We start from the raw sequence: 26,609 nt of genomic DNA on the forward strand, positions 1-26,609 counted from the left end.
CGGTAGGTAGGTAAGTAGTAATATGAATGGATATGTAGGAAGGTAGTTATATGGCTAGGTAGATAGTTATATGGGTAGGTAAGTCGTTATATGGGTAGGTAGGTAGGTAGTTAAATGGGTAGACAGGTAGGTAGTTATATGAGTCAGTAGGTAGTTAGGTAGTTATATGGGTAGGTAGTTAAATGGATAGACAGGTAGGTAGTTATATGGGTAGGTAGGTAGGTGGTTATATGGATAGGTAGGTAGTTATATGGGTAGGTAGGTAGGTAGTTATATGGATAGGTAGGTAGGTAGTTATATGAATGGATAGGTAGGTAGGTAATTATATTGGTATATAGCTAGGTAGGTAGTTATACGAATAGGTAGGTATGTAGTTATATGGGTAGGTAAGTAGTTATATGGGTGGGTAGGTAGGTAGGTAGTTATAATAGTTGGTAGGTAGGTAGGTAGGTAGGTAGTTATAATAGTAAGTAGTTATAATGGTAGGTGGGTAGTTATAATGGTAGGTAGGTAGTTATATGGGAAGGTAGTTAAACGGCTAGGCAGGTAGGTAGTTATATGGGTAGGTAGGTACGTAGGTAGGTATGTAGGCAGCTATATGTCTGGGTAGTAGGTAAGTAGGTAATTATATGGGTAAGAAGGAAGGTGAGTAGTTTCATGACTGGGTAGGTAGGTAGGTAGTTATATGTCTGGGTAGTAGGTAGTTATATTGGTAGGTAGGTAGTTATATGGGTAGGTAGGTAGTTATATGGGTAGGTTTCAAGTCAATCAATAAGTTGAAATCCAATATTAAGTCATATTTAACTTTAATTTCATAAGTCCCTCAATTACAGTACCTACCAAGTTTTGATGACAGCCACTGTTGGATATTTTTAATAAAAAATACATTGTTTACCTAGTCGTTCAAGTTTTCTAAAATATTGGTAGTACTAGAGCTGGCTGATCTCACAAACTACTGAAATATCAAGGTGCAGTAACTCTTTTTTACTAAAATTACTATTACTAAAACACTGAACTGATTAATTTGAATTCTGCTGCCATGAATTGTGGCATGTTAGTGTAATACTAATAATGAGGTGAATGTTGACTGGTGTTTCATTTTGTAATTAGTGTACATAAAGTACATGATTATGGCATTAAACAAAACAATTAGTTGTAAGTGTAGAAAATTATAAATTAGACTTCATTAAACATCGAATTAATACCCAGATATTTTTGTTGTGAAAAAATATATTAAAGTGAATTTTACTGGGATAATTTGTACTAACTCTACCAATGCCTCCTACTGTCTCCCTCAGGTCAGTGTGATCTGTATGGTGACCCTCATTATGTATCCTTCTCGGGAACTAAGTTTGACTTCCTGGAAAACTGCACTTACACGCTGGTGAAGGAGAAGATTGCACGCCATCATCTCAGCATTACAGTGGATAATTACTTTAGCAACCCCTTGTTGTTCGGCTCATCGGTCAAGGGCATTGTCCTGAAGTACCATGATGACACAGTCACTCTGCTCGTCAATGATGATTATGGAACAGTGGAGGTACGTCCACAAGAGTACATGGATTCAAACGTTTTATATAAATGATTCAGTAGACAGAGTTTTGCTGTATATCTCATAGCACTTGTACAGTGGGAAGAATTCAAAGGGAAATTTAAACTGAACACATTAACAGGGGCCCTGTGCAGTAACTGATTATTCAAACTGGCATATCCAGATTATATATCTGCATCTAGATTAATTCAATTTTTTTTATTTGATTTGAATTATGATTTTTGTGATATTGGGACATACAAATATGATCTGGTCACTTGCATCAATATGACAATATGTCAACAGGACTACATGGATGCAAACACTTTATATAAATAAGTTAGGAGGTGAAGTTTTGCTGAATGTCTCATAGCAGGTGTAAAGTGGAAAAAAATGGTAAAATTATACTGAACACATTACCTAACTATCTACCTTTCCACCTACTTACCTACCAACCAACTCACCTATCAACCTACTTACCTACCAACTAAACTACCTATCAACCTTCTCTACCAAGCTAACTAACTATCTACCTACACTTACTTTTAGACCACCAACCTACCCACCAACCTACCTTTAAACCTATCAACCAACCTATTTACCTACCAACCAACCTACCCACCAATCTACCTACCGACCTACCTACCTACCTACACACCTACCTACATACCTACCTACATACCAACCTACCAGCCTCCTTAACAATCTACTTACCTACCAACTAACCTACTTACATACCAACCAAACTATCTATCAACGTTTTCTACCAAGCTACCTAACTATCCACCTACACTTACTTAGAAACCACCAACCAACCTACCTACCAACCTACTTACCTACCAACCAACCTACCTACCTACATACCTACCTACCTACCAACCTACCTATCAACATACCTTTAAACCTACCTACCTACCTACCTCTTATCTCTATCTATCTGAGTGCATTCTGATTTAGCTGTATGTGTTTGAATTCATAAAGCTCACCCTTTCAAAAATGTAATTGCTAACTTAAAACTGAGTTCACCTCTTCTAACATGTTATATTTCTCAGGCTACTCTGAATCAGAATCCAGTCCAGCCACCCTATGTAGAGAATGGCATCAGGTTCGAGGGCACGAATTACCAGATCTTCGTGTACCTTGATGAAATCCGCTCTCACGTCTCTCTCGATCCAGACAACACCCTTCAGATCACTCTGGCCATGGAGAACTTCCAGGATAACACTGAAGGACAGTGTGGTCAGTGTCTAACAGTTTGGTGAAATATTATTCAGTGGTAAAATAGTATAAAATATATTTTTTAAGTTTTATGGAGTTTTAAAGACATAACATACACGTAATATTAGCAGTAGCATTTGCACCACAGAAAGTCAAAGAAAAAATATCTTTATCTTATAAGGCCACAAAGAAAGAGACTTCTCCTGCTGCTGTTAGCTTGTAAACTAAATAGAGCTCCGTGACTTCTCCTGCTGTTGTTAGCTTGTGAGCTAAATTTCTCCGTGACTAATGCTCCTGAGGTTAGTTGCTGCTCTTAGCTTGTGAGCTAACCCAGCTCCGTGACTGCTTCTGAGGTTAGCTGCTGTTAGCTTGTGAGCTAACTAGCTCCGTGACTCACTGACTGGGCTGAAAGATGAACTGTAGAGAGTTGTATTATCCGGTTAGTGAGGTTAAAACCTTTTTCTTTTCACTGCGAGGTGGATTGGTCCTACATTAATTGCAAAAACTGTAAAAATGCACCAGACTGACTGAGCTGAGCCCTGTAGCTTGTGGCTGGGCTGTAGCACTGAGTGGGTAGAGAAGACAGCAGGGTTTGGGATGAGGGGATGAGGGATGAGGAACTGCAGCTTCCTGTAAGTGAGCATTTTCTCCGGCCATCCACACACAGCTCTGCTTAACTGCTTAACCCTAAACTCCTGAATAGGATCGGCTAAATCAGAGGAATATCACCAATATCGCCAATATTGTATTTTGGCTGAAAATTGGCTGATACCGATACACTGCCAATCGATCATCCCATCTCTAATTTATACACAAAGCAGTACATTTACAATACAATTTAAATATATTAACAAATATGTTTATGAAACACTATACTTAAATACTTGAATCTACTTAGATTCACAGAAGTTCTGTGATAAAAACACTCAAAAGCACAACTTAATACTTAAATGCTTTTAAATTGTATTTAAATATAGCTTAATTAAGTTGCCAGACGTCGTTGCAAAATAGTACATTTAGTATTATTTAAGTATATATATATATATATATATATATATATATATATATATATATATATATATACATTTTAACGTGAAAGGTATGTACTTTTCTATGTTAAGTATACTTTTTTTATTTACTTAAATACACTTGTATCAGAGCTGAAGGTGATTTTATAGAGTCATAAATAAGGGTCTTAATGATAAGCTCACGTATGTGCTGTGTGTTGCAGGTGTGTGTGGAGGAGCCTCGTGTGTGCGCAGGAATGGACAAGTTGAAAGTGAGGACTGCTGTAACATGACGGCCTATGAGTGGATAGAGGAAGACCCTCTAAAGCCCTACTGTGCCAGCATCCCCAAACACGAGTCCTGTTTCCCCATCATCCCCGGCACCGTGGAGCCACCACCAATCTGCGTCGCCCCTCTCTGTGACCTCCTCACACACGAGTAAGCTGCAGCTTCATGTTCTTTTTTTTTCAGATTCAGCAGATGCTCTGCTAGTGTTGATCAGGGACTACATATTAAAGCAAGCAAAATTAAACATGTGAGAACGACCATCCCTGCTAAGCCTAATATATTCATTTTAAAAACTGTGGAGTTCTTCTGGCCACGGCACATGTCTTTATGTACTAACATCACATGTACAGCCTCTAAAAGAGGATCTGGCTCAGTTTTACTGAATGCAAATGGCTGGTGGAGCAATGGAGACTTCAGAAGGGGAAACTCAGAGCTCAGTATCTTATGCACTCATAGTAAAACCAAAGAAATGAAGGAGTGAAGTTTCTGACTGAGTGCGCTCTCTTTCTCTCTCTCTCTTTCTCTCTCTCTCTCTCTTTCTCTCTCTCTCGCTCTCTGACTGAACATAACCTGGAATCGGATTCATTCGCTCTGAAAGGAGACCGCATCACACCCGCCCAGTTTAAAACATTTTTTCTGCATGCTCGGTGCAATTACTCATTCTGACCGGAGAGGGCTCTAAATCCCAAGCTTACAGACATCAGCTTTAAATGACAAAGTGTAATACTAAAATAATGCGTGATTAAACTGAGGAAATAGTCATTCTTTGGAAAGTTATGAGGGTCAAAAGACACAGCATTGTAGTAATGACCACGAAAATCATGTGCTGGCGGAGCATGGCTGGATGCTAAAACAAAAACAAATATTAAAGCACATGGATAAGCACATGGGGCATGTAAACAATGGAACAAAGGGTAACACAGGGGCAAGAAATCTCCCAACACACACACACACACACACACACCGGAAAGCAGAGGATAACTATTCGACTGCGGCACAGACAAGAGACTGGACAGGGACTCTGACAAAGGACTGGACAAAGCAATGAACTGGAGTTTTATTACATATTTAATATTGATATTTAGTAATCTTAAGATTCCTGTCAGACTGTGGTTCATTTATTGTTGTGTTCAAATTTAAAATCACTGCCCACTAGATATTATTGTTAAATGTTGTTATTTTACTCAGATTTTATAAAGATGATAGTGTGTTTTTAAACTTTGACAGTTTTCCTAAAATTGTAATAAAAAGGCAATATAATGTTATTAGTATTGAGTAAGATGATATATTGTGATTATTTAAATAAATTTTTAGGAAACCTCTGCAGTATTAAAAACACACACACATATATAAATATACTGTATATATTTATTAATGTGTAAAATTGTGTAAAATAATATATAGACTCATAATCTATAATCTATAATCTATAATCTATAATGATATGCATTGTAACGGCAAGCTTTTATCAATACACAATTCTTAGTCAATGAAGAAAACATTTCAAATACAAATACAAGGAGAACTGTAAAGACAACAAAAATAAAAAAATAAGGTCTAATAAAATTCTTATAATTTCTTGCCACCCTGAATTAATATTAAATCATGAGGTGTGCAGAGACCATTAGGTAAACAATTAAAAAATTGTTGACTCGATACACAAAACAAGTTCTGGGACGAGAAAAACAATTAAAGAGGAGTAATAGACTTGCCCACACAGTTTACAAATCAGAACTTTAATCTCTCACATTTAAATCTCTTTTAGGCATTTAAAAGGTATTTAAACCCCACATTCAGCTGTTTCTATCGTCTTGAAGTGAAGATAGAGGAAGTTAGGGACAGGAGATGTACCCACAGGAAGCAGGGGGGTCAGGGCAGAAATATTCGCCAACTAGTCGACTACTAAAATAATTAATTATTAATTAATTAATTAGTTGCAGCCCTAGCAGTGGCTCCCACGTGTCTCTATATGTTTCTATAGCGTGTCTGTTGTTTCTTTTTTAGAGTGTTTCGTGAATGCAGTGAGAATGTGGATGTGGAGACGCTGGTGAAAAACTGCAGGTTTGATTACTGCGTTGCTAAAAGCAACAGCAGCATCTGCTCCCCACTGCAGCACCTCAGCGAGCAATGCAAGAGACTGGGCTACTGTGTGTACTGGAGAAACCTCACTGAGGGGGCCTGCGGTGAGTACACACTGTATTAAACACCTCGACCAGACAGGAGGGAGGGTCTCTCTTAACATGACATATCATGAATCTCTGTGGTGTTGATTGCGAATGTTTCAGATGTCACATGTCCAGACGGGATGGTTTTTGATGAGTGTCGCAGTACTCCAAATGACGTCTGTAAAGGAGGGTGAGGCATCATCATTTAATCTATCTATGTAGATGTCTATAAATTAATTCATCAGTTCATTCATCTATCCATCAGAAGCAGAGCTCTTCAATCTCAGTCCTTTGCCCAGCACATGTTGGAGGATTGCCTGCTGTACCAATCACATGTAATATATCTCTGGAACGGCTTGTTAATGAGCTGATTAATTAAATCAAGTGTTGGAATACTAGGTGGGATACTATATTATTCAGTAGAGATTCGTGATGTAAGTATCGATCAGCTCTGTATTAGCTGACCAATATTTTGATCCAGCTGATCCCGAGAGCTGCTCAGATCATATGATCCATTCTTTATAGTTCCTGCAGTGATGCAAAAAGTCACAGGACCATGCAGTTCCTTATTTAACTATTAGATGACAAGAAAGCTGTAAAATCCCATTAAAGCGAGTGCTGAAATCAGTATAAGTCGGGCTGGTTGAATTTAAAGGCGATTGGCAACCATGCAGTTCCTTATTTAACCACTAGATGACAATAAACACTGAACACTGACACTGAACACTGAAAATCTAGTGGTCTATATCCATTTTCAAGTGGGTAAGCATGTTTTATAAAGTGCCATGAAATAGTATTTGCCCCTTACAGATTTCTTTTGTTTTTGCTTTTTTTAATCATTCTTACATTTTTCAGATTACCAAACAAACTTTAATAACAGACAAAGATAATCTGAGTAAATATAAAAAGCAGTTTTAAGTAATGATTTAATTTATTAAGGGAAAAAAAGCTATCAAAAAAAATGTAATTAAATAATTAAATTGTAGTTAAATTGTAGTTAAATTTCACTAGCCACAACCAAGGTTATAATAGTTTTAAATTTTTCATTATAGTTGAATTTTATTTTGTTTTCACTTTTGCCCGCTGTAAACCTGCTTGAGTGCAAACAGCGCTTATAAATAAATTAACAAACAAGAAAACAAAGGGTATTCTATCTGTATTAATTTGTTTTAGTTAGTTTTAATAAACTCTCAATTTAGTTAGTTACCTTTTTTTCTTTTAATGACCATTTTTATTAGTTTCAGTTAACAAAAAATGTTTTTTCACTTTCAGTTTTCATTATTTCGTTCATTTTTGTTAACGATAATAACCTTGGCCACAACCAGGCCTGATTACTGACCGACCAGTAGAATCTTTTGGAGTAATTTCGGTAGGCCGGTCACTCCTGCCAAGGGGGACACCACCAAGTTATTAGGTTTTGGTGGCAAATACTTTTTTACAGAGCTATGTATGCATTTATTATTTGTGTTTTTTACACAGAGTGCGTGTACCAGGGAAATTTGGTACTGACAGCATGAGATCTGGGTGCTTCTGTCCAGATAACCAAACTCTTGCTGAGGAATACAAGACGACCTGCGTTTCAGATTGCACCAGTGAGTTGTAGACTTTTCCTGGACTTTTCTTTAGGCTATACACACAATTTTAAAGGGAAACGTACCCAATACTACTGTATGTTACTGGACAGTAACAGACAAGTTTTGTTAAATCTGTATTTGAGAAGCATACATTTTACACTTTAACCTCATATTAGACTCAAATTTACTGTGTAATTAATGGCTGGCAGATTGTGCAGTGTTATGACTTGAATTGTAAATTTTTATTATATATTTGCTAAACATTTATAAATGCTGATAATGTCTGAGTAATTACAGCTTTGAAAAAAATGAGACCACTTAAAAATTATTAGTTTCTTTGATTTTACCAAATTAAAAATCTCTGGAATATAATCAAGAGCAAGATGGACGATCACAAGCCATCAAACCAAACTGAACTGCTTGTATTTTTACACCAGGAGTAAAGGCATAAAGTTATCCAAAAGCAGTGTGTAAGACTGGTGGAGGAGAACATGCCAAGATGTATGAAAACTCTGATTGAAAACCAGGGTTATTCCACCAAATACTGATTTCTGAACTCTTAAACATTTATAATATGAACTTGTTTTTTTGCATTATTTGAGGTCTGAAATCTCTGCATCTTTTTTTGTTATTTCAGCCATTTCTCATTTTCTGCAAATGAATGACTAAATGACAACATTTTTATTTGGAATTTGGGAGAAATGTTGTCTGTAGTTTATGGAATAAAACAACAATGTTAATTTTATTCAAACACATACCTCTAAATAGCAAAATCAGAGAAACTTAAGTGGTCTCTTTTTTTAGAGCTGTATAGTTGCACGTATACTGTATATGATTACATGTGAACATATGCTTTGATTTCTTGTCAGATTGCAAAGGTCCACTGGGAGAGCCCATGCCGGTGAGATATTACCTTTTCTACTCTTTTGAAAAGCAATTTTACACTAAATCATCTCTAGTAATCAGTGTGTGATTCTGAGAATAACCCCATACTATCAAACATATGTAATATAAAAACAGCAAGTCTGTGACTGTTCCGTATTTATTGTCATCTCTTTTTAAGGCTGGAGCAATATGGGAGTCACACTGTCACATATGCAGATGTAACAACCAGACCCTGACTGAAGAGTGCTCACCAATGCCTACGACTCCAACCCCCCAATGCAGTGAAGACTCCACACTCGTCTCAGACTGCTGTGACAACCAGATATGTGGTAATTAATCTTTTAATCTAATTTGATGTACTGAATGACTTAAAGCTGGGGATATGGCTTAAAAAAATCGATTTTCAAGTTTAATTGATTTTGTCCCCTATTAAAAATAATGGTTAAAAACTAGTATGATCAATTTTTGGTTTCACTTAAAATTCTCCTATGGGGTTAAAGTGAAAACAGAAACAAGCTAAAAAACAACCTTGTAAATAGTGAGACCATACTGTAATTTTTAAAAGCTTTCTCCAACAAAGCTTAGTTTCAATCTGGAACTGGCATCATGCCCTGATATATATATATATATATATATATATATATATATATATATATATATATATATATATATATGTTACTTATATATGGTACATATTAAAAACAAACCGTTTTTTTAGGGTAAATTTTTGATTAATGTCAGAAACCTCAGAACATTTAAGACTTTGGAATTAATCAATTGTAAAAACAGTTTTAACAGTTTTAAGCTCCAATTAAAGTAAAGATATCGCAGAGCTTTTCTAAAGCAGTTAAATGTTGCATCATATGTCTTTTTATATGCCACTTAAGTACCCATGAATTTAAATATAAATTTTAAGGTTGTATATCTCTTCCTTTTGTAGTGGAGAAGACATGTGAACACAATGGAAAGACCTACAAGGTAAAGGAAATGCTTTACAAAACTGTTGTTATTAATACAATACAGATTCTTTCACTATTCATATCTAAAGCTGCTACAATAGTGTAAAATGGTTTGATGTGAATAATATTAGCAGTTTTGCATTTTTACATCGATACTGATAAGAAAATAGGGGTTTCATTGTCTACAGCACAGAAAACACTAAAGTTACAAAACCTAAACCTGGAAATAAACATTTTCTTTGAGAATTGTTTTGCCTTGTAATGTTTTAAATGCACTTCTTCACCATGTGAGACTTTTTAAACAATACATTTCAGGCGGAATTATTCCCAGGATTGCTGTAAAAAAGTGTCTAAGACACCAGACAGTCCATTTTTAATCTATAAGAGCTCATGTAACCATGTGAATTGGTCCCTAGGTGGCATTAACTGAACATCCTGGATGAGTCACATGACAGTGTGTGAGTTTGTGGACATGTAATCTCACAGAATACCAGAGTGCTTGGTTAGTGCTTAAGACAGAAGTAGGTTTTTACCCCATTTTCTCCCCAATTTGGAGAATCCCCCTTTACTAGGGTAAATGTAAGTGCATGCTGATACATGTGAGACCATCCACCACCTCTTTTCCAACTGCTGCCAATGCAGCCTCACTGTGCAGCCAGCGCATTAAGAAGATCTTTGATACATCAGCTGACAGACCCCTGTGCTGGCAGCATCACAGTGGGAATGATGAGGGTAGAGAACGCCACCTTCTCACCCAGAGAGAGCATGACAAATCTTGTGCTCTCTCGGACTCTGGCTGCTGATTGAGATTCAGCATGATCCGGGATTGGAACCAACGATTCCTGGATCATACAACATTTTTATTCCCAGCTGGAACCAAAGAATATTTCGTTTTTCAGCGCATATGGAAATCCATTGTCCACAAGTCCACTATTGGAGTCCAGATGTATCTGATGGAATCATATCATCTCAATATCACAATGCATAGGAACGGCTCAAGTCAAAAATGTAGAATTAATATTTAAAACTAGGTCTGGGCTCTTGTGGGATAATCAGTAATTAAAAAGGTTTTTGTCAGGTAGCTTTTAAAAAACACTGAGTTGGTCAAGACGTTTTTGAAACATAAAAAAATACTTGAGTATTACAGATATTAGATACAAAAGTATTTGGACACCTACTGATATAGTTTTCTTTAATTGAAAGGGAATTCAAAAAGAGTTTGTCCTGTTTTTTTTGGACTAACAATGTCTACTCTCCAGGAAAGACTTCTACTACTACTACTTCTACTACTAGCTCATCCCAAAGATTTTACACAAATGGTTCTCTATGAACCTTTATTTTTAACATGTTTTGTCTATGTTCCTACTGTATGTGATCAGGAGAAAATGAGAACATTTCCGATGTGTTTCCTATTTGTATTAAATAAAGTGAGCATTACTGATTTTGTCTCCAGGTGGGGAATACGTGGAAGGATCAGTCCCAGCCCTGTGTGACATACAAGTGCACAAGAGCAGGCACTGAAATACAGACGAGTGTGTGTCCTGAGCAGAGCTGCTCTGAGGTACGTCCGCACGAACATCCCTTTAATGCCTAAATATCCAATACATCTCTAATTGGTCATTAGGTTAAATGGGTCAGTTTAGCTGTACAAGATTAATTTTCTTGCATGAAAAACAAACATGTTTAGCTGTAACATATTTAACTACAAAACTAACATCCTCATTATTACATAAATGGATCAGTTGTTTGGCTATTGGCTATACAGTTGTTTGTTCCAATAATGGCAAAAAACACTTATAAACTGTCTCAATCACCCTTAATTCACTCTGAATGATAGAAATGTGCATTTTTTGATCTCAGTCTTGCAGATTCTCTTTAAATGTTCTGCGTTTCTTTGCTTGTAGGAGCTCCGTGTGTGGGACGAACACCACTGCTGCTTCTCATGTATGTTGCTGACACATTCTTCTTCTTATTCTTCTTATATATTTATTACCTTTTTTGATTAACCATATGTGAAATATCGGTTTTAAAGTAGTGGTTTAGTATTTAGAGATCTGGGTTATTGATAAAAGGGTTGTGGGGTTCAAACCTAAAAGTCTAATAAAGAATCACCATTACCCCTCTCTGCTCCAGAGATGCTGTAGCATGGCTGACTCACTGCTCTGACCCAGGATTTCTTCAAAACTGGGATATAAAATATGAAACATTTTGTTGCTAAATGCCATGTTATTTTGTCCCGTGACTTTTGCCATGTTCCATGGAAGCTAAAAATCTGTGATCTGAGGGATACATCTGTGGGATCTCTTATATTGAATGTGTATATAATGGTTTCTGCTAGAGTCTCTTTGTCTGATAACATGGACAATCCTATCCAGACACAGCCGGTTACGATCATTACCATCTACTGCACTACTGTCCACTGTGAGTGGTAATGCCTTCTATGATGGATTCCCCATACACAAACGACACTGTGGATAGAGGAATGTTATATACCTGATGAATCCCGTAACCTCACAACGTACACAGGTGTGGGTGTTCCAAAGCCGTTCCCTGATGTAAGATTTAGTCAACATGCTGCTATCCCCTGACTTTTGTCATGTTAGTGTACTATGACCATTTTTTTTTTCATTTGATCGTGAAAAAAAATCCAATATAGTTTAATTGGCCTGGTTACCGTATCGAAACACAATCACAATCTTTTGAATCGTAACCCCTGTATAATTATACTCATCATATTGCCACGTACTTGCCAATACACAGACCTAGAAATGAGTATTGAAGGCCTAAATACAGAGGATTACACTACTAATTAAACTACAGACTCACGGAATTTAGCAGTAGGCAGTGTGAACTTCAAAGTATAGGAAACTAGGACTTCCCTGTAAGCGCCCCACCTGCTCAGACCTCCAGCAAGGCCAGTAGTGGGGCTAGTCAAGGACTCAGGAAGAAAAGAGGGAAAACAAAGAAAGGCTCTGTAACAACAACCCCAAAGCTTTAAAAGGAAACAAAGCAAGGAAAACCTTTTTATTTATTTAGATTTTTTTTCCATATCTATACTTAGAATTGAACAATCAGAGTGAACATCTTCTGACTACATTTAGCTGCTTTTGATTAAAATGGAGCCACTCAGCTCCAACCTATGGTGATTAGTGTCAGTCCAGCAGTTTATCTAGTTTATCTAGATTATTTTATGAATGTGAATATCCAAGGCTTGAGGTTACAGGTTTACAGCATGTAAAAGTGTCCCAAATTCATTCTTTTCTGACATTTCTGGCACTTATGTCAAGCTGTAGGAAAACAATGTGCATTAGGAGAAGGGATGATAAACAAAAGCTGTGAGGAGGAGTTTCAGTTGTGTGATAGTGAGGTGGTAATCCTCATAAACATTCAAACTGATGTCTCTCTTTAAATTAAATGAGAAAGATCAGCTGTGTTCCTAATGAATTGGCCAAATGTGGCCACAGGAGTATGTTGCTGCAGTGTTAGAGGAAAGAAGAAAGTTTAAAGAAAGCAAGGACACAATCCAAAGAAAAGCTGGAATGCATTTTTAGTGCAGACACTTGATAAATCCTGATGTTGAAGGTGATGAAACTAAAACTTAATTTGAAGTTTAGAGCATGAGCTTCTGGTTAGAAGCATTAACCATTAAGATAAATGTCAGATAAGTTCAAATAAACATTGGATTTATAGAGAGCATTAGATTTGTGCCACTTTTACCTGCTGTGTGAACGTCAGACTTAATCCATGTACTATTAAACAAGGGTTGTTTGTTGTGTCAATATTGGAATCATATAGATACTTCATTGAAGCTAGGTACCTTTTAAGCCTTTAGATGGTCTATTGTATATAGAACCACCCCTTTTACTGTAAAGATGTTTAAAGAGTGTAGGAATAGACAACACAGTCTTTTAACTTGTGTACAATTCTAGGTAATGTAAGCTGTGCAGTCAGGATGACCACAATGACTGTCACCCTGGAAGGCTGCACTCAGGAGGTGAAGATACCCAGCTGTGAAGGACACTGCCAATCAAACACCATGTAAGACTCACTATCTACATAAAAGAAAGCCTTATGGGAAAAGTTGGGTTAGACAAAATGTGTTATTTAGTAAAAATACTAAGAGAAAAGTTACTGTTTAAAACTAAAAGTATATAATGCTCACACCAGTTAAACTAGTCTCATAGTAAGAAACACACAGCTAACTATCTCATATTTTTATAATATATAATTATTTATTTTAGATTTTGATGTGGTTCATTCTTTTTATCAATATTTGAGACATTATTTACTGATAACAACCCTTACCTTTTTGAGCAATTCAAAAAGAAAAAAACTGTATCATCAAACAGGTCATTTTACATGAGAAGGAAAAACCTGCTTAACTTTTAATGAAAGTAAACTTTTAATGAAGTAAAGAACAACTGGCAGATTTAAATTCTGTAAAAAAGTGAAATTTGAAAAAAAAAAAAAAAAAATGGAGATACAGTACAAGGTTTGCAGAGCAGTAGTGATAAGCTATACAACACCAGTTGTTAGTTATAGTGATGCACATACAGTAACCAGTTCAAAGTTGTATGTATTTATTTTTTCCTATATTGTAAATTAGTACTGAAATCATCCAGACACATATTAAGGAACACATAAGGAATCATATGGTAACTTAAAAGAGTTAAACAAACCAAAATACTCTATGAAGCATTTAGGTGCTCTTATCTGGAGTGCTGTCACTTATCATGTGCAACAGAGGTAACTCCTAAACTTCCTTTCTCCGGGTGGTCCTGATGAGAGCCAGTTTCATCATGATGTTTTTGATGGTCTTTTAAAGTTCTTTAATTTTTTCTTATTGACTGACCTTCATTTCTTAAAGCTATTTTTTATCTTAATTAAGTTGAGTAGTTCCTGTCATAATGTTCATTGGAACATTTATCAAATAGAACTATCCACTGTATCTTAACTCTACCTCTTCACAACTTTACAACTGATGCTCTCAAACACATGTTCAGCACAGCTGTTAACTGAAACACATTCCAGATGACTCTACCTCATAAAGCTGACTGAGAAAATTCTAACCCTCCTATTATGTTACAGGTCAAATTGACCCATGTTAAAGTTTGAAGATCTAGGAAAAATATTTAAAAGGATTTTTTTAGTAAGTCTTCTGTTTGCCTTAATTACTGTAATCAACATATAATATAAAAATGATTTATTTCACATATTTGCAACCACCCCCTGCAAAAACTAAAACTAAAACAAAAATTGTAATTTTGTATTTCAATGTTATGTAAAACTATTGTGTTTTATATGTTGGTCTTTCAAAAGTAATGAAGTAGTGAAACATTTAAGTTTGAATATTTTCTTAAGAAAATGAGTGAATTATCCTAATTGAGCCATTACCTGTTAGAGGTAAGAAACACTGCACTAAATATTGATAGAATAATTAGTAATAGAGTTAGTAATTAAAAATTCACACTAGAGGTGTGCCATATCATATCGTACACGATAATATAGTCATTTTTTTTAAATATTGTCAACGATATTATACCCTAAAATATCGTGCCATATCACCCAACCCATTTTCCAGTATAATTTATTTTACTTTAATCCTGGATTTATGGAAAGCATAATTAGTATCATGACATTCTGAATCATTGACTTCTGTTACAAATCTAATAAAATTCTTGTATTTTTTTAATATCTCAGTTAGGGGTGTGTAATATCATATCGTATGTAATAATAAAATAGAATTTTTATTTTGTTGCAGTAGTGTATTCTTAAAATAATTTTTTAATTCAGCGTTTTGTCATATCGCCAAGAGTATCGTTATCGCAAAACAATTGTGATATTAGTTTAGGGCCATATCGCCCACCCCTAATTCACATTGATTGATTGGATTTTTTTGTTTTCAGACATTGACTTTAGTATAATTGAATATGCACCGTGTCAAACTGAGCCAGGAACATCAATGCTATTCCTGACAAATAAACATAACAGGAGGGTTAATCTACAATGCAGTTAAAATGACACAAGATGTTAAAACAATAAATTTAAGATGTGTCCATATTTTGACTGGTGCTGTATCTCCCAGTTTCTATGAACTGCGTTCATTGGTGTGTGTGTGTGTATGTGTTGGTGTAGGTGGGTGAGGTCTGGAGAGGTGCTGCAGCTGGAGCCGGAGCGCCGCTGCTGTCGGGAGAAAAAGTTTGAAACCAGGAAGCTCTCTCTGAGCTGTAAAGGTGCCGCCCCCACCCACTACGCCTACAATCACGTCACCAGCTGTGAGTGCCAGCCTGACGCCTGAAATCCCACCAGCTTCAGATCAGCATTAGCTTTAGCATTACAATAAAGTGGGGATGAAATGGGGATGTGGGCTTTATATATTTCAATGTTGTTTGATTTGATTTAAGTGATTGATTTATTTGATGAAGATTTGCACTGATTGTCTCTTTGCTTTTTTGCCTTTTTTATGATATGTGGTGTTTTATTGTGTCCTTAAATTGTGTGTTTAAATCTGTATCATTAAAATCATAGTGAAATATTAATAAATAGAAAAATGGTAACAGTGCAAAAGAGTTATTTTAAAAAAGGCTATTTTAATGAACCCTTTCAGACTCAGCATCCATTACAATATATTTTCTTTATTAAAAAACACAATTTATGAGCTGTTGTCCATCAGAATAGACCATGAACCAGCCAATGAACAAGTTTATAAACCAATGAATCAGTTACTTGGCCCTGCCCACTGCAAAAACACTAAGACAACAGTAGTACAAGAGCCATTGAGGCAAAATAAAAAGTAATTTTTGCTAATACTAATTTAATTATGACTTTACTGTTTTGCTATGGTTTATTAAAATTAATAGGTCATTATAAAAAATAAAATATATATAAAATATTACACACAGACTTCCAATGCAATGGAAAAAATATATATATATATTTTAGTGAATTTGATTTATTTGCTATATAGGTTTTATAGTAGAATGTTAGTCTGTTTTCCTGTGCATTATAGACAAAAAAACAGCATTCTTACTTTTTTAAGTTAAGTTGATTGTTCAGTCTTCGGCTATATACTGTTACCTTTCAAATCACTAAGTTTTAAGATATGCAGTAAATTACACAAGTGTCTTAATTATGTTTTGCTTGAATTGTAGTAAATGATTTTTAATATTAAATAAGTAGAGCTTCTGCAGTTCTGGGCAACACTGCTTTCAACCAGAATCAGTGGGTGTGACTGTGGCAATTGATTCACCTGACTGTATAACATGATTCAGATTATAAATCAGTTATGATTTATGATATATATGTTGGATATGGTTTAAATATAAAAAGTAATATAAAGAAATGTAATTCTGCCCACCAGGTGGTGCACTATACTAATCAGACTCACTGGGCTAGACACCAGATAATTGATTCTTTGATTCACCTGATTCTGCAACATTCATTCAGATTATAAATTAGTTATACGATATGAACATCTGTAGTATAAAGTAATATAGTAATATAAGAAATTTGAAACAACTCAAGATACTCTCAAATAAAATATTTTAGGTCAGGTAAATTTATTAAAGTTATTGTAGTGCCAACAGCAGAATATTATCATGTCATAATTATTTTTATTACTATTCATTTTTAGTGCATTTATATAGAAACTAGAACGAAAAAGATGGTGTGAATTGGTACTAAGCATTTTGTTTTATATAATCTCAGGTTTCACTGTTCAACTTTCACATACAGTTGATCTGTTAACTGTTTTGGTCTTTTGTTCTCTCTTTTGTTCTTTAAAGCACTTTATGCATACAATTGTAAAATCACATTGCCTTTTAATAATGCCTTTTAATCATTAAATAATCTATATATTGTGGTCTGGAATATGTAGTCATTTTTTGTCATAACACCAGCCTTTAATTAGGGTTGTTATAAACTATATACTGTGTTAATATCATGTGTTATTGATGCATATTTGTTTATTGACATTGATCTCATACAAGCGGTACTTGTGAGTGAGTGGAGAACGCAGTGTTTAAGAACTCCAGCAGCACTATAACACCACCATACACCACCACCATGCTAATCAGTGCTAATCACTGTAGTTCTGAGAATAATGACGCATCCCCTCAAATAATCATAATAATAATAGCTGCTCTGTGGTGGTCTCTGCTGTGGGGTCCTGAGTATTAAAAATAGGGTAAAAGGAGTATAATAGTTTATAAAGAATGAATAAAAACAGAAGGACTTCTATAAACTGTGTTCTATATACTGTATATCTCTCTCTATAAATATACTGTATATCTCTATATACTTCTGTTTACTGTATTATTTAATATTATTTTTAATTAGTATGTACGTTTCTCATTAGTCTAGCTAGAATAAACAATGCAGTGTATTTATATATGAAACAGGCAGGGCTTTATTAGCCATTAACTAACTGAATCAACTCAAACATTCTGAGCTGCTGCTGAAACTCTGTGGATTCCGCTGATGGAGATCCTCCTGTTTGTAAAGTCACGTTTGACGAGAATGATCGACTGACATGATCAACAGATCCAGACGAATGCTGGGTTACTGGTTAGGGGTCATGTTTTAATAGCTGGAGCAAAGTCCTGCTCAGCCTCTCTCCTTCTCTCTCTCTCTCTGTCTCTCGCCCACTCTGCTAGTCTGGAGAAGCTGGGCTGCAGGACAGGTAAACCCTCGCACTTTCTCTCTCACTGCTCTCTCACTTTCTCACTTTCTCAGCTTTGAGCTGTGGGAAGTTCTAAGTGTATTCAAACTATCTTTAACTAGCTTGTTGTTGCTGAATATTACAAGCTATATTACACGTTGCTGAATATTACATTATTATGTTAATTTTGATATAGCCTAAAATATAAAGAACTAAATATAAAAATAAAGAACTAGCTTAAAAAATGAGGAAGAGTGTGAATAGTGAAGAGCGCAGTCTAGAAGCTTTAAAACGTAACAAATCTCTCTAAATAAAATGTTCTTACCTCTCACACCTCTTACACCAAACTGAATATAAATTGGTTCTTCAATAAGTCCTATGTGGCTTTTAAACATTAAACATATTTTTTACACATTCCAAATATCCATATGCTATTTATTATACAGCTCTGGAAAAAAAGTTATGCAAAAGCAGTGTGTAAGACTGGTGGAGGAGAACATGCAGAGATGCATAAAACTGTAATTAAAAAACAGGGTTATTCCACCAAATATCTGAACTTTATGAATATGAATGTGTTTGCTTTGCATTATTTGAGGTCTGAAAGCTATTTTTTGTTATTTCAGTCATTTCTCATTTTCTGCCGATAAATTCTCTAAGTGACAATATTTCTATTTGGAATTTGGAAGAAATGTTGCCCGTAGTTTATAGAATAAAACAACAATGTTCATTTTACTCATATAAATATAAATAGCAAACATATAAATAGCAAAATCAGAGAAACTGTTTTAGAAATGTATTTTTTCCAGAGCTGTAGATTCACAGTTCACAGTTTTTATTCCCTATATTATATATTTTACGTTTGATAAGACTCTGCTTATTAGTTTTCACATATTTTTTTATTATTGTATTTTTTATTAAAGGTGCTACACTCTAAGAAATATAAGTACAGATTTGTACTTAAAAGAGTACAAAGCTTGTCGCTGGGGCTGTACCTTATATTGAGGTACAAAAAAGTACCTTTCAGTGAAAGTCCTTTTTTGTACCCATGGTTTTTGTGCCAATAAAGATTATAAAAATTATAAACATTATCATCAACTAAATATGTGTCGAGAACTTGATGATCCAAAATTGTCTGGTTTTTAAATAAAAAATGTGCAATTAAAATATATATTGTGTATTAGTGCAGTGATACAGAATACTGAATGTACCTTTTGGCTGAATAAATGGTACAATTTTGTACTTATTGCTGTTAGAAATGGCTTTGTACTTCAGAGGGAACAAATCTGACCCTGTAAAGACCAATACTGTACCTTTGAGGGTACAATTATGAAGAATGTACCCTTCAGTACAAAAAAGTACTCATATCGTACCTCTGTTTTTTAGAGTGTATATAAAAAGGTTTGTAGTAAATAGACCTATTTGAAAAAGTAATCAAAGTAAAATAGTTATTACTTTAAGTATGAATATTTAAAACAAATTATTCTTAATCTTATTTTAGGTCAATAATAACATCTAACATCTAACACAAGTTGTTTCCTAAAAACAACAAAGCCTCTAGTTATTAAAATGAAATATATATTTTTACAGTATATATATATATATATATATATATATATATATATATATATATATATATATATATATATATATGTACTAAAAATTTAATAAATTTAATAAGAGGAAAATATTTTAAATATATTTAAATATGTAATACACAGAGGTCATATCATATAAAACATCTATCAGTCAATGTATTTCAAAAGTCTGAAATCAAGTTTTTCAATATAATCTGTAAAATATTAAATATTATTTAATTAAGACACATTAAATGCATTGTGGATGTTTTTATTCAGCCTTAAATTACATTACATTAAATCTTTATTACATCTACCTTTATTTATTAATGTATGTATCTAAACTTAAATCAAATCTTATTTCTAAACCACGTCCTCATTCTAATCTTAGCTCTTTTACTAAACCGTATCCTGATTATAATCCTAATTCTTACCAAATCCCATTTTAGTTGGCATAACAGCCTGTTAACTATTTAAACAGCTGTAGATAATCTACAGGAGGCCGACGTATCTAATCTAAATCAGGCCAAATCAATAACTGAGCCCTTTAAATGAATTACCATGTATTAACCAGTTTTAACTTTCGGGAGAAAATCAGTTATTCTTTTTAAATAAAAAAAAAAACTAAAATGTAATTTTTTTTTACATATTTATTTATAATTTATTAATAGCCATTACCACTTAAAAAATGACTTATCTATAAAGGGTTTATAAATAGCTTATAAATGAATTTACCAATGGTTATTAATTAGGCTGTAAATACTTTTTTTTAAAATACATTAATAAGCAGCTACCACAAATTCATAGAATGGGTAGCAGTGGCCGACCATTTACTAAATACTGATTCCACATTCATTAATACTGTTAAATCTTTCTGGATACTGATCTTTGTCTTTTCCGTTATTTAACATTAAAATATATGTTAATAATTTTGCTCATTTACCCAGATTAAATATTTATTTAGCAATCATAATGTGCTATATTATCACATATTAAACATATTGTATTAGGTACAGTGGCTTGCAATAGTATTTATTCAACTTTGAACTTCCATATTTTGTCACATTACCAAAAAAAGGTTGTCCACCTAAACGTACAGGCCGAGCAAGGAGATCTCTAATCAGAGACGCAGCCAAGAGGCTCATGGTGACTCTGGACGAAATGCAGAGATCCAAGGTGGTTCCACAAAGTATTGACTCAGGGGGGCTGAATACTTTTGCACAGCACACTTTTCATTTTTTTTCACTTCACATTTGTATACCACTTTGTGTTGGTCTTTCACAATAAATTCTAAAGAAATAGATTTGTTTGTGGTTGTAATGTAACAAAATATGAAAAAGTTTAAGGGGTATGAATACTTTTGCAAGCCACTGTATGTTCATAATGCTGGCAAATGACAGGTCACTGTTGTCCTTTCTGTTTATGTGTTGCTATTTATTTATCTTAATATTAATGTTTTTTTAAGTATTTACAACCTACTTTATTATATTAATAAACTCATTATAAACTATTTATAAACTCTTTATAAAGGCGCTGCATTTTAAAGTGGTACCAAATGAGTTACAAAAGTACAGAAAATAACTGATAATAATGATGCTCCAGTTCAGTCAGCTCCTTAGCTCCACCCACACTTTCACTAAAGCTCCACTAACTCTTTCACAGGCTGACTGCATGGCTTAGGGCAAAATTTTATACAATTATGTTAATGGCACTGAATCAAACACCTAAATTTAGTGATCAAGAGGTGCGTCCCAATACTTTTGTCCATGTAGTGTAGCGATAAGTTATCCAATGTAAAAGTACCGGATGAAAATGAAAGTAACTGCTCCACAGTTCAGTGCTAGGGGCCTTATACCCCTCTAGACCACCTGCCCACTGGTGGACTCAGGGAGGGAGAGGGGGGGGGGGGGTTGTAAAGTGCCCTCTAGAGTGGCAAAAATGAGACTAAGCTTTCTATTAGTTGCCCTTTCATAGGAAAAAAGTGATTGCGTGCCCACTAGAATGCCCCTTCCTTCTATAAGTAATGATGATGATGATGATGATGGGTCTTCTGTATCAGGACATTTTGACAATGTGTTTTAATGATTATATCTGTGGATGCCTTACTTATAATGCATTGCTTAAATTTGAATTATTTATGTTATTATATAAAGGGATTTCTTTGCAAAGTGTCTTGGATGGAGTTGTGAAGAATATACAGCTCTGGAAAAAAATAAGAGATCACTTCAGTTTCTAAACCAGTTTCTCTGATTTTGCTATTTTTTGAGTAAAATCAACATTAGTGTTTTATTCTATAAACTACAGACAACATTTGTCTCAAAATATTCAGACCTCAAATAATGTAAAGAAAACAAGTTTATATTGATATTCACAAGTTTTAAGAGTTCAGAAATCAACATTTGGTGGAATAATCCTGGTTTTTAATCACAGTTTTCATTCATCTTGGCATTGTATTCTCCTCCACCAGTCTTACACACCGCTTTTGGATAACTTTATGCCACTCCTGGTGCAAAAATTCAAGCAGTTCAGCTTGGTTTGATGGCTTGTAATCATCCATCTTCCTCCTAATTCAATTCCAAGGATTTTCAATTTGGTAAAATCAAAGAAACTCATCATTTTTAAGTGGTCTATTATTTTTGTACAGAGCTGTATGTAAACTTAGATTCAATTTGGGGTATTGTCAAGCAGAAGAAGAATTTACAACTAAAATCTTTAGCAATCTTTAGCAAAAATGGACTGGACACTTAACTAATAAGCAGTTTTATTGTGAGGTCTGACCTGTCCCCTGATTATTTCATGACAAATGAGGAGATAAAAGGTCTCATTTCCACTGATCTAAAAAAACAAAGTTCTTTTGATTGCGAGATGATATAGTAGTGCTCTCCTGCTGGTGTCTGGTTATGAGCTCCTCTGATAAAAAAGTGTTCCACTAGTGGATTATTTTATAATTTGTGGTGCATCATACCTTTTTTGAGAGCTGGTCAGGCCTCATGTCCTGCAGTTAGTGCCTTTTTTGTTTTTCACCAGCTTGCTGAGTGCCCCTGGCATTAGGCACGCTGCCAGTGTGCTGACGCCTAATGAACCTATTGTCAGCAAACATTAAAAATTACTTCTAATGCATTCATTAGAAGGCGTGTCCACAAATATTTGGACATGCAGCGTGCGTTCCAAAGCATTCCTCTGCTGCTTCTAGTTTCAGTAATGATATTTCCTTCTCTTCCCAGCATAATGTTCATTGTCCTCATCATCAAACCCCCGTCCACACACTGTTTACCCACAGAAAGGGGTCCGGCACATTACCCTCCGAAATCTTTGATTTTCCACAACACCCTTCCTCTTCCAGGAAATGTACCGCATTTCCTGAAAGCGTCTCTACAAAATCGGCCCTCGGGGGTCCTTCCCCTCGGCCCCTGTTTTCTAACGGGCCGAACAATAGCGCGGAGAAAAAAGCTGTTTTGCACATGCTGACAGTAATGCGTTGTGGCACATGAGGCTTGAAAAGGTGCAGCGCTGCTTCATCAACCTCACCGCTCTCCTTCACTTACAGAGCACCATGAGTGTGGAGAAAAAACAACCACGACAACCATGCTGCTCCAAACTAAAGGTCAGTGTCTCTCTATCAGTCTCTCTCTCTATCTCTCCCTGTCTCTCTCTCTGCAGGAAATCACCCTCATTTAAATTCCAGAGATGCAGTGATTAAAGAGGATCCACCAAACCAAAAGATAACCTCAGACCAAACGCCGACTTAAAAGCAGTTATATTTCAATTTCTGTATATCTGTATTTATTAAGGCAGGGTAGGTGGTTCTCTGGATCAGTGCCAATGCAAAACCGCATTGGGTTCCCACATGTCTTCAAAAGCAAAATGTTGCAAAAGGGTTCATTTAAAGAAATACAGTAAATGCATCACAATCTGTTTGTATTTTTGTTTAAGTAACTGCTTTAAAACCGTGTTGATGCTCTGCAGAACTGTAACATAGAGAACAGCATCTCTATCATTGCTTCTCAGGGCTCGGCACACTGCTAACTGCACTATGTAGCTTTGGTGAAACGGACACGTTAGTGCTTCTGATGGAAACAGATGGAAATAGGGGTCCACGAGCACATAGTGGATTTTTTTTCGCCACCTGTTTTTTCTTAATCTTTGAAGTGTCTATTTTAAGGTTCTGACAGGTAACAGGATGAAATAATGTCCCATGATATTTATTTTTAACCCTTTAATGCATCTATGCTAATTCCGAACCAGAAAATATTTATGAAGAAAATGCCATATCTCCTTGAGTTAACAACTTATACAGACAAATGAGCACACTTTTCCATACACTTCTGGGCCAAGGAATTTAATGGATTGGTTATTTTTAAGTTTTTTACATATTTTGACTTAATTCTGGGACAAAAATATCAAAAATTAGCAAAAAATGTTAATTTGCCTGTATGTTTTCCTATTATACTAAATTCCTGCACTCTAAATAAAAAACATCCTGATATTTTTCTTAATCATTAAAGTGTCTACTTTGAGATTTTGACAGGTAACAGGACAAAAAATGTCCTGTGGGGCTTATTTTTAACTTTTTACTGCATCTATTCCAATGCCGAACCTGAAAAATAATTAAGAAATTGGCATAGCTCCTTCATTTAAAGTAAAGGGTTATAAATAAGCCCCACAAGACATTTTTGTCCTGTTACCTGTCAGAATCATAAAGTAGACACTTCAAGGATTAAGAAAAATCCCAAGATGTTTTTATCCAGTGCACAGGATTTTAGTATAATGTGAAAACATACATGCGACCTTAACATTTTCTGTTATTTTTTAAAATCTCTTTGTCCCAGAATTAAGTCAAAAACTTAAAAACAACCATTCCATTGAATTTATTGACCCAGAATTATGTGGAAAAGTGTGCTCATTTGTCTGTATAGGTTTTTAAATGAAGGAGCTATGCCAATTTCTTAATTATTTTTCAGGTTCGGCATTGGAATAGATGCAGTAAAAAGTTAAAAATAAGCCCCACAGGACATTTTTTGTCCTGTTACCTGTCAAAATCTCAAAGTAGACACTTCAAAGATTAAGAAAAATCCCAAGATGTTTTTATTTAATGCACAGGATTTTAGTGTAATGTGAAAAAATACAGGCAAATTAACATTTTCTGATTTTTTTTTTATATTTTTGTCCCATAATTAAGTCAAAATATGTAAAAAACGTAAAAATAACCAATCCATTAAATTAATTGGCCCAGAATTGTATGGAAAAGTGTGCTCATTTGTCTGTATAGGTTGTTAACTCAAGGAGATATGGCATTTTCTTCATAATTTTTTTCCGGTTCGGAATTAGCATAGATGCATTAAAGGGTTAAAAATAAATATCATGGGACATTATTTCATCCTGTTACCTGTCAGAACCTTAAAATAGACACTTCAAAGATTAAGAAAAAACAGGTGGCGAAAAAAAATCCACTATGTGCTCGTGGACCCCTGTTTCCATCTAGACTAATAACCTTATGAGTAATATTTGTGTTAAATAATGTAAAATTACATGACATGTTGCTGTTGCATCTCTCAGCTTGTCCAGAAAAATGTGTCCTTTTGCTGTGGCTTATATTTAATTTCTTTTAGAATTTTAGAACTTAATTTGTTAAGTATAAAAGGGCATTTTCACACCTGTATTAGGTTCCAGCATTGTCTCCTTCTGTTTGGTTTGTTTCCACACAGGCATAAAAATAAATGCACCACAATGTGCATCAATAAACCATTCTAATACCTTCTTTCTTCTGATTGGTCAGACGCTGTCTGGTGCGGCAGCAAGAATATAGCTTGTAAATATAGCAAGAAGATTGAGAATTCCAGTGCATATATATGTGCAGTGTAAAGCTGCTTTTAAAAACACAGAATGCTGAAAATTAGCTATGAGCAGTGAACGCTGCACATACTGCGCTTTTTGATGTGTAAACAGCATGGAGCAGCAGAAACAGTATTTGTTCATAACCTAATGGTAAATTATCTGGCTCAGTTAGCTCAGCTCAATTTAAAAAAAGCATATTGGATAGCTGGGTCGGATCAAGACCAGGTCACGTTCTCACCACAAGCGAACTGTTTCAGAAAAAAAAAAAAAATATGTGCAGATTACAGTAAAAAGGATTGGCTAGGATAAATCTGCGTAAAGTTATTAGAAAGTGACTCTAACAGTTTTTAGTAAATAATAGCACCATCATGATGACATGAGTGTGCTTTGGCCCAGAACAGTAAACACAATGTGATCACAGAGTGGGGGAGGGAGGGGGTGGGGTAATCAAAGTTGGTCAGGGTGCAAGGGCAACCGGGCCAAGTTTGGGTACACACGCTCATCTGCAGTGTTCTACAGGATGTTTCTGCTGTGGCATCACTCCAAAAAACTCTTTCTGGCATCTTCTTTAAGCATCCAGTTTTTGCAGATATAAAAAACAATTCAATCAGAAAAAAGGAATGTGAGTATATTATTGATGACTTTTAGACTAAAAGTGATGCTACATAATAAATAAAAAAAATTGAAGCCTGTTTGATTTTGGATGCATTAAAACCAGACTGACCAATCAGAGCTGAGCACCATTGAGCAGTGGAGGTCTGCCATTATGGCTGTGGAGCAAACAAATGAGCCTGAAATAGCAGCAGCAGCAGCAGCAGAGAGGAGCTTATATTTATCATTTTAATAAATATAGACCAGAGCAGAGCTTAACGGCTGGGGAATTATGTATGTCAAACACCTCATTATCTAGACAT

General features: G+C 35.0%; 2 protein-coding genes across 2 annotated transcripts in view; both read left to right on the plus strand.

Annotated features, from left to right (window-relative positions):
• LOC103032294 (mucin-19) overlaps window positions 1-17,488 on the plus strand; it is a 45,019-nt gene extending 27,531 nt beyond the window's left edge. Inside the window, exons 31-43 of the mRNA XM_049473697.1 lie at window positions 1,299-1,540; window positions 2,584-2,770; window positions 3,981-4,194; window positions 6,049-6,227; window positions 6,330-6,399; window positions 7,689-7,801; window positions 8,653-8,684; window positions 8,847-8,997; window positions 9,609-9,646; window positions 11,081-11,188; window positions 11,532-11,571; window positions 13,557-13,665; window positions 15,763-17,488. Of these exons, the coding sequence (XP_049329654.1) occupies window positions 1,299-1,540; window positions 2,584-2,770; window positions 3,981-4,194; window positions 6,049-6,227; window positions 6,330-6,399; window positions 7,689-7,801; window positions 8,653-8,684; window positions 8,847-8,997; window positions 9,609-9,646; window positions 11,081-11,188; window positions 11,532-11,571; window positions 13,557-13,665; window positions 15,763-15,925 (1,646 nt within the window). The 3' untranslated portion in view covers window positions 15,926-17,488. The remainder of the gene's footprint in view (window positions 1-1,298; window positions 1,541-2,583; window positions 2,771-3,980; window positions 4,195-6,048; window positions 6,228-6,329; window positions 6,400-7,688; window positions 7,802-8,652; window positions 8,685-8,846; window positions 8,998-9,608; window positions 9,647-11,080; window positions 11,189-11,531; window positions 11,572-13,556; window positions 13,666-15,762) is intronic.
• Window positions 17,489-18,242: 754 nt separating this feature from the next.
• The window catches only part of slco1d1 (solute carrier organic anion transporter family, member 1D1), a 34,880-nt gene continuing 26,513 nt past the window's right edge, over window positions 18,243-26,609 (plus strand). Inside the window, exons 1-2 of the mRNA XM_022671351.2 lie at window positions 18,243-18,307; window positions 23,408-23,464. Coding sequence (XP_022527072.2) covers window positions 23,414-23,464 — 51 coding nt within the window. The 5' untranslated portion in view covers window positions 18,243-18,307; window positions 23,408-23,413. The remainder of the gene's footprint in view (window positions 18,308-23,407; window positions 23,465-26,609) is intronic.

Source organism: Astyanax mexicanus, chromosome 2, assembly GCF_023375975.1.
Source record: "Astyanax mexicanus isolate ESR-SI-001 chromosome 2, AstMex3_surface, whole genome shotgun sequence".
Lineage (NCBI taxonomy): Eukaryota > Metazoa > Chordata > Actinopteri > Characiformes > Acestrorhamphidae > Astyanax > Astyanax mexicanus.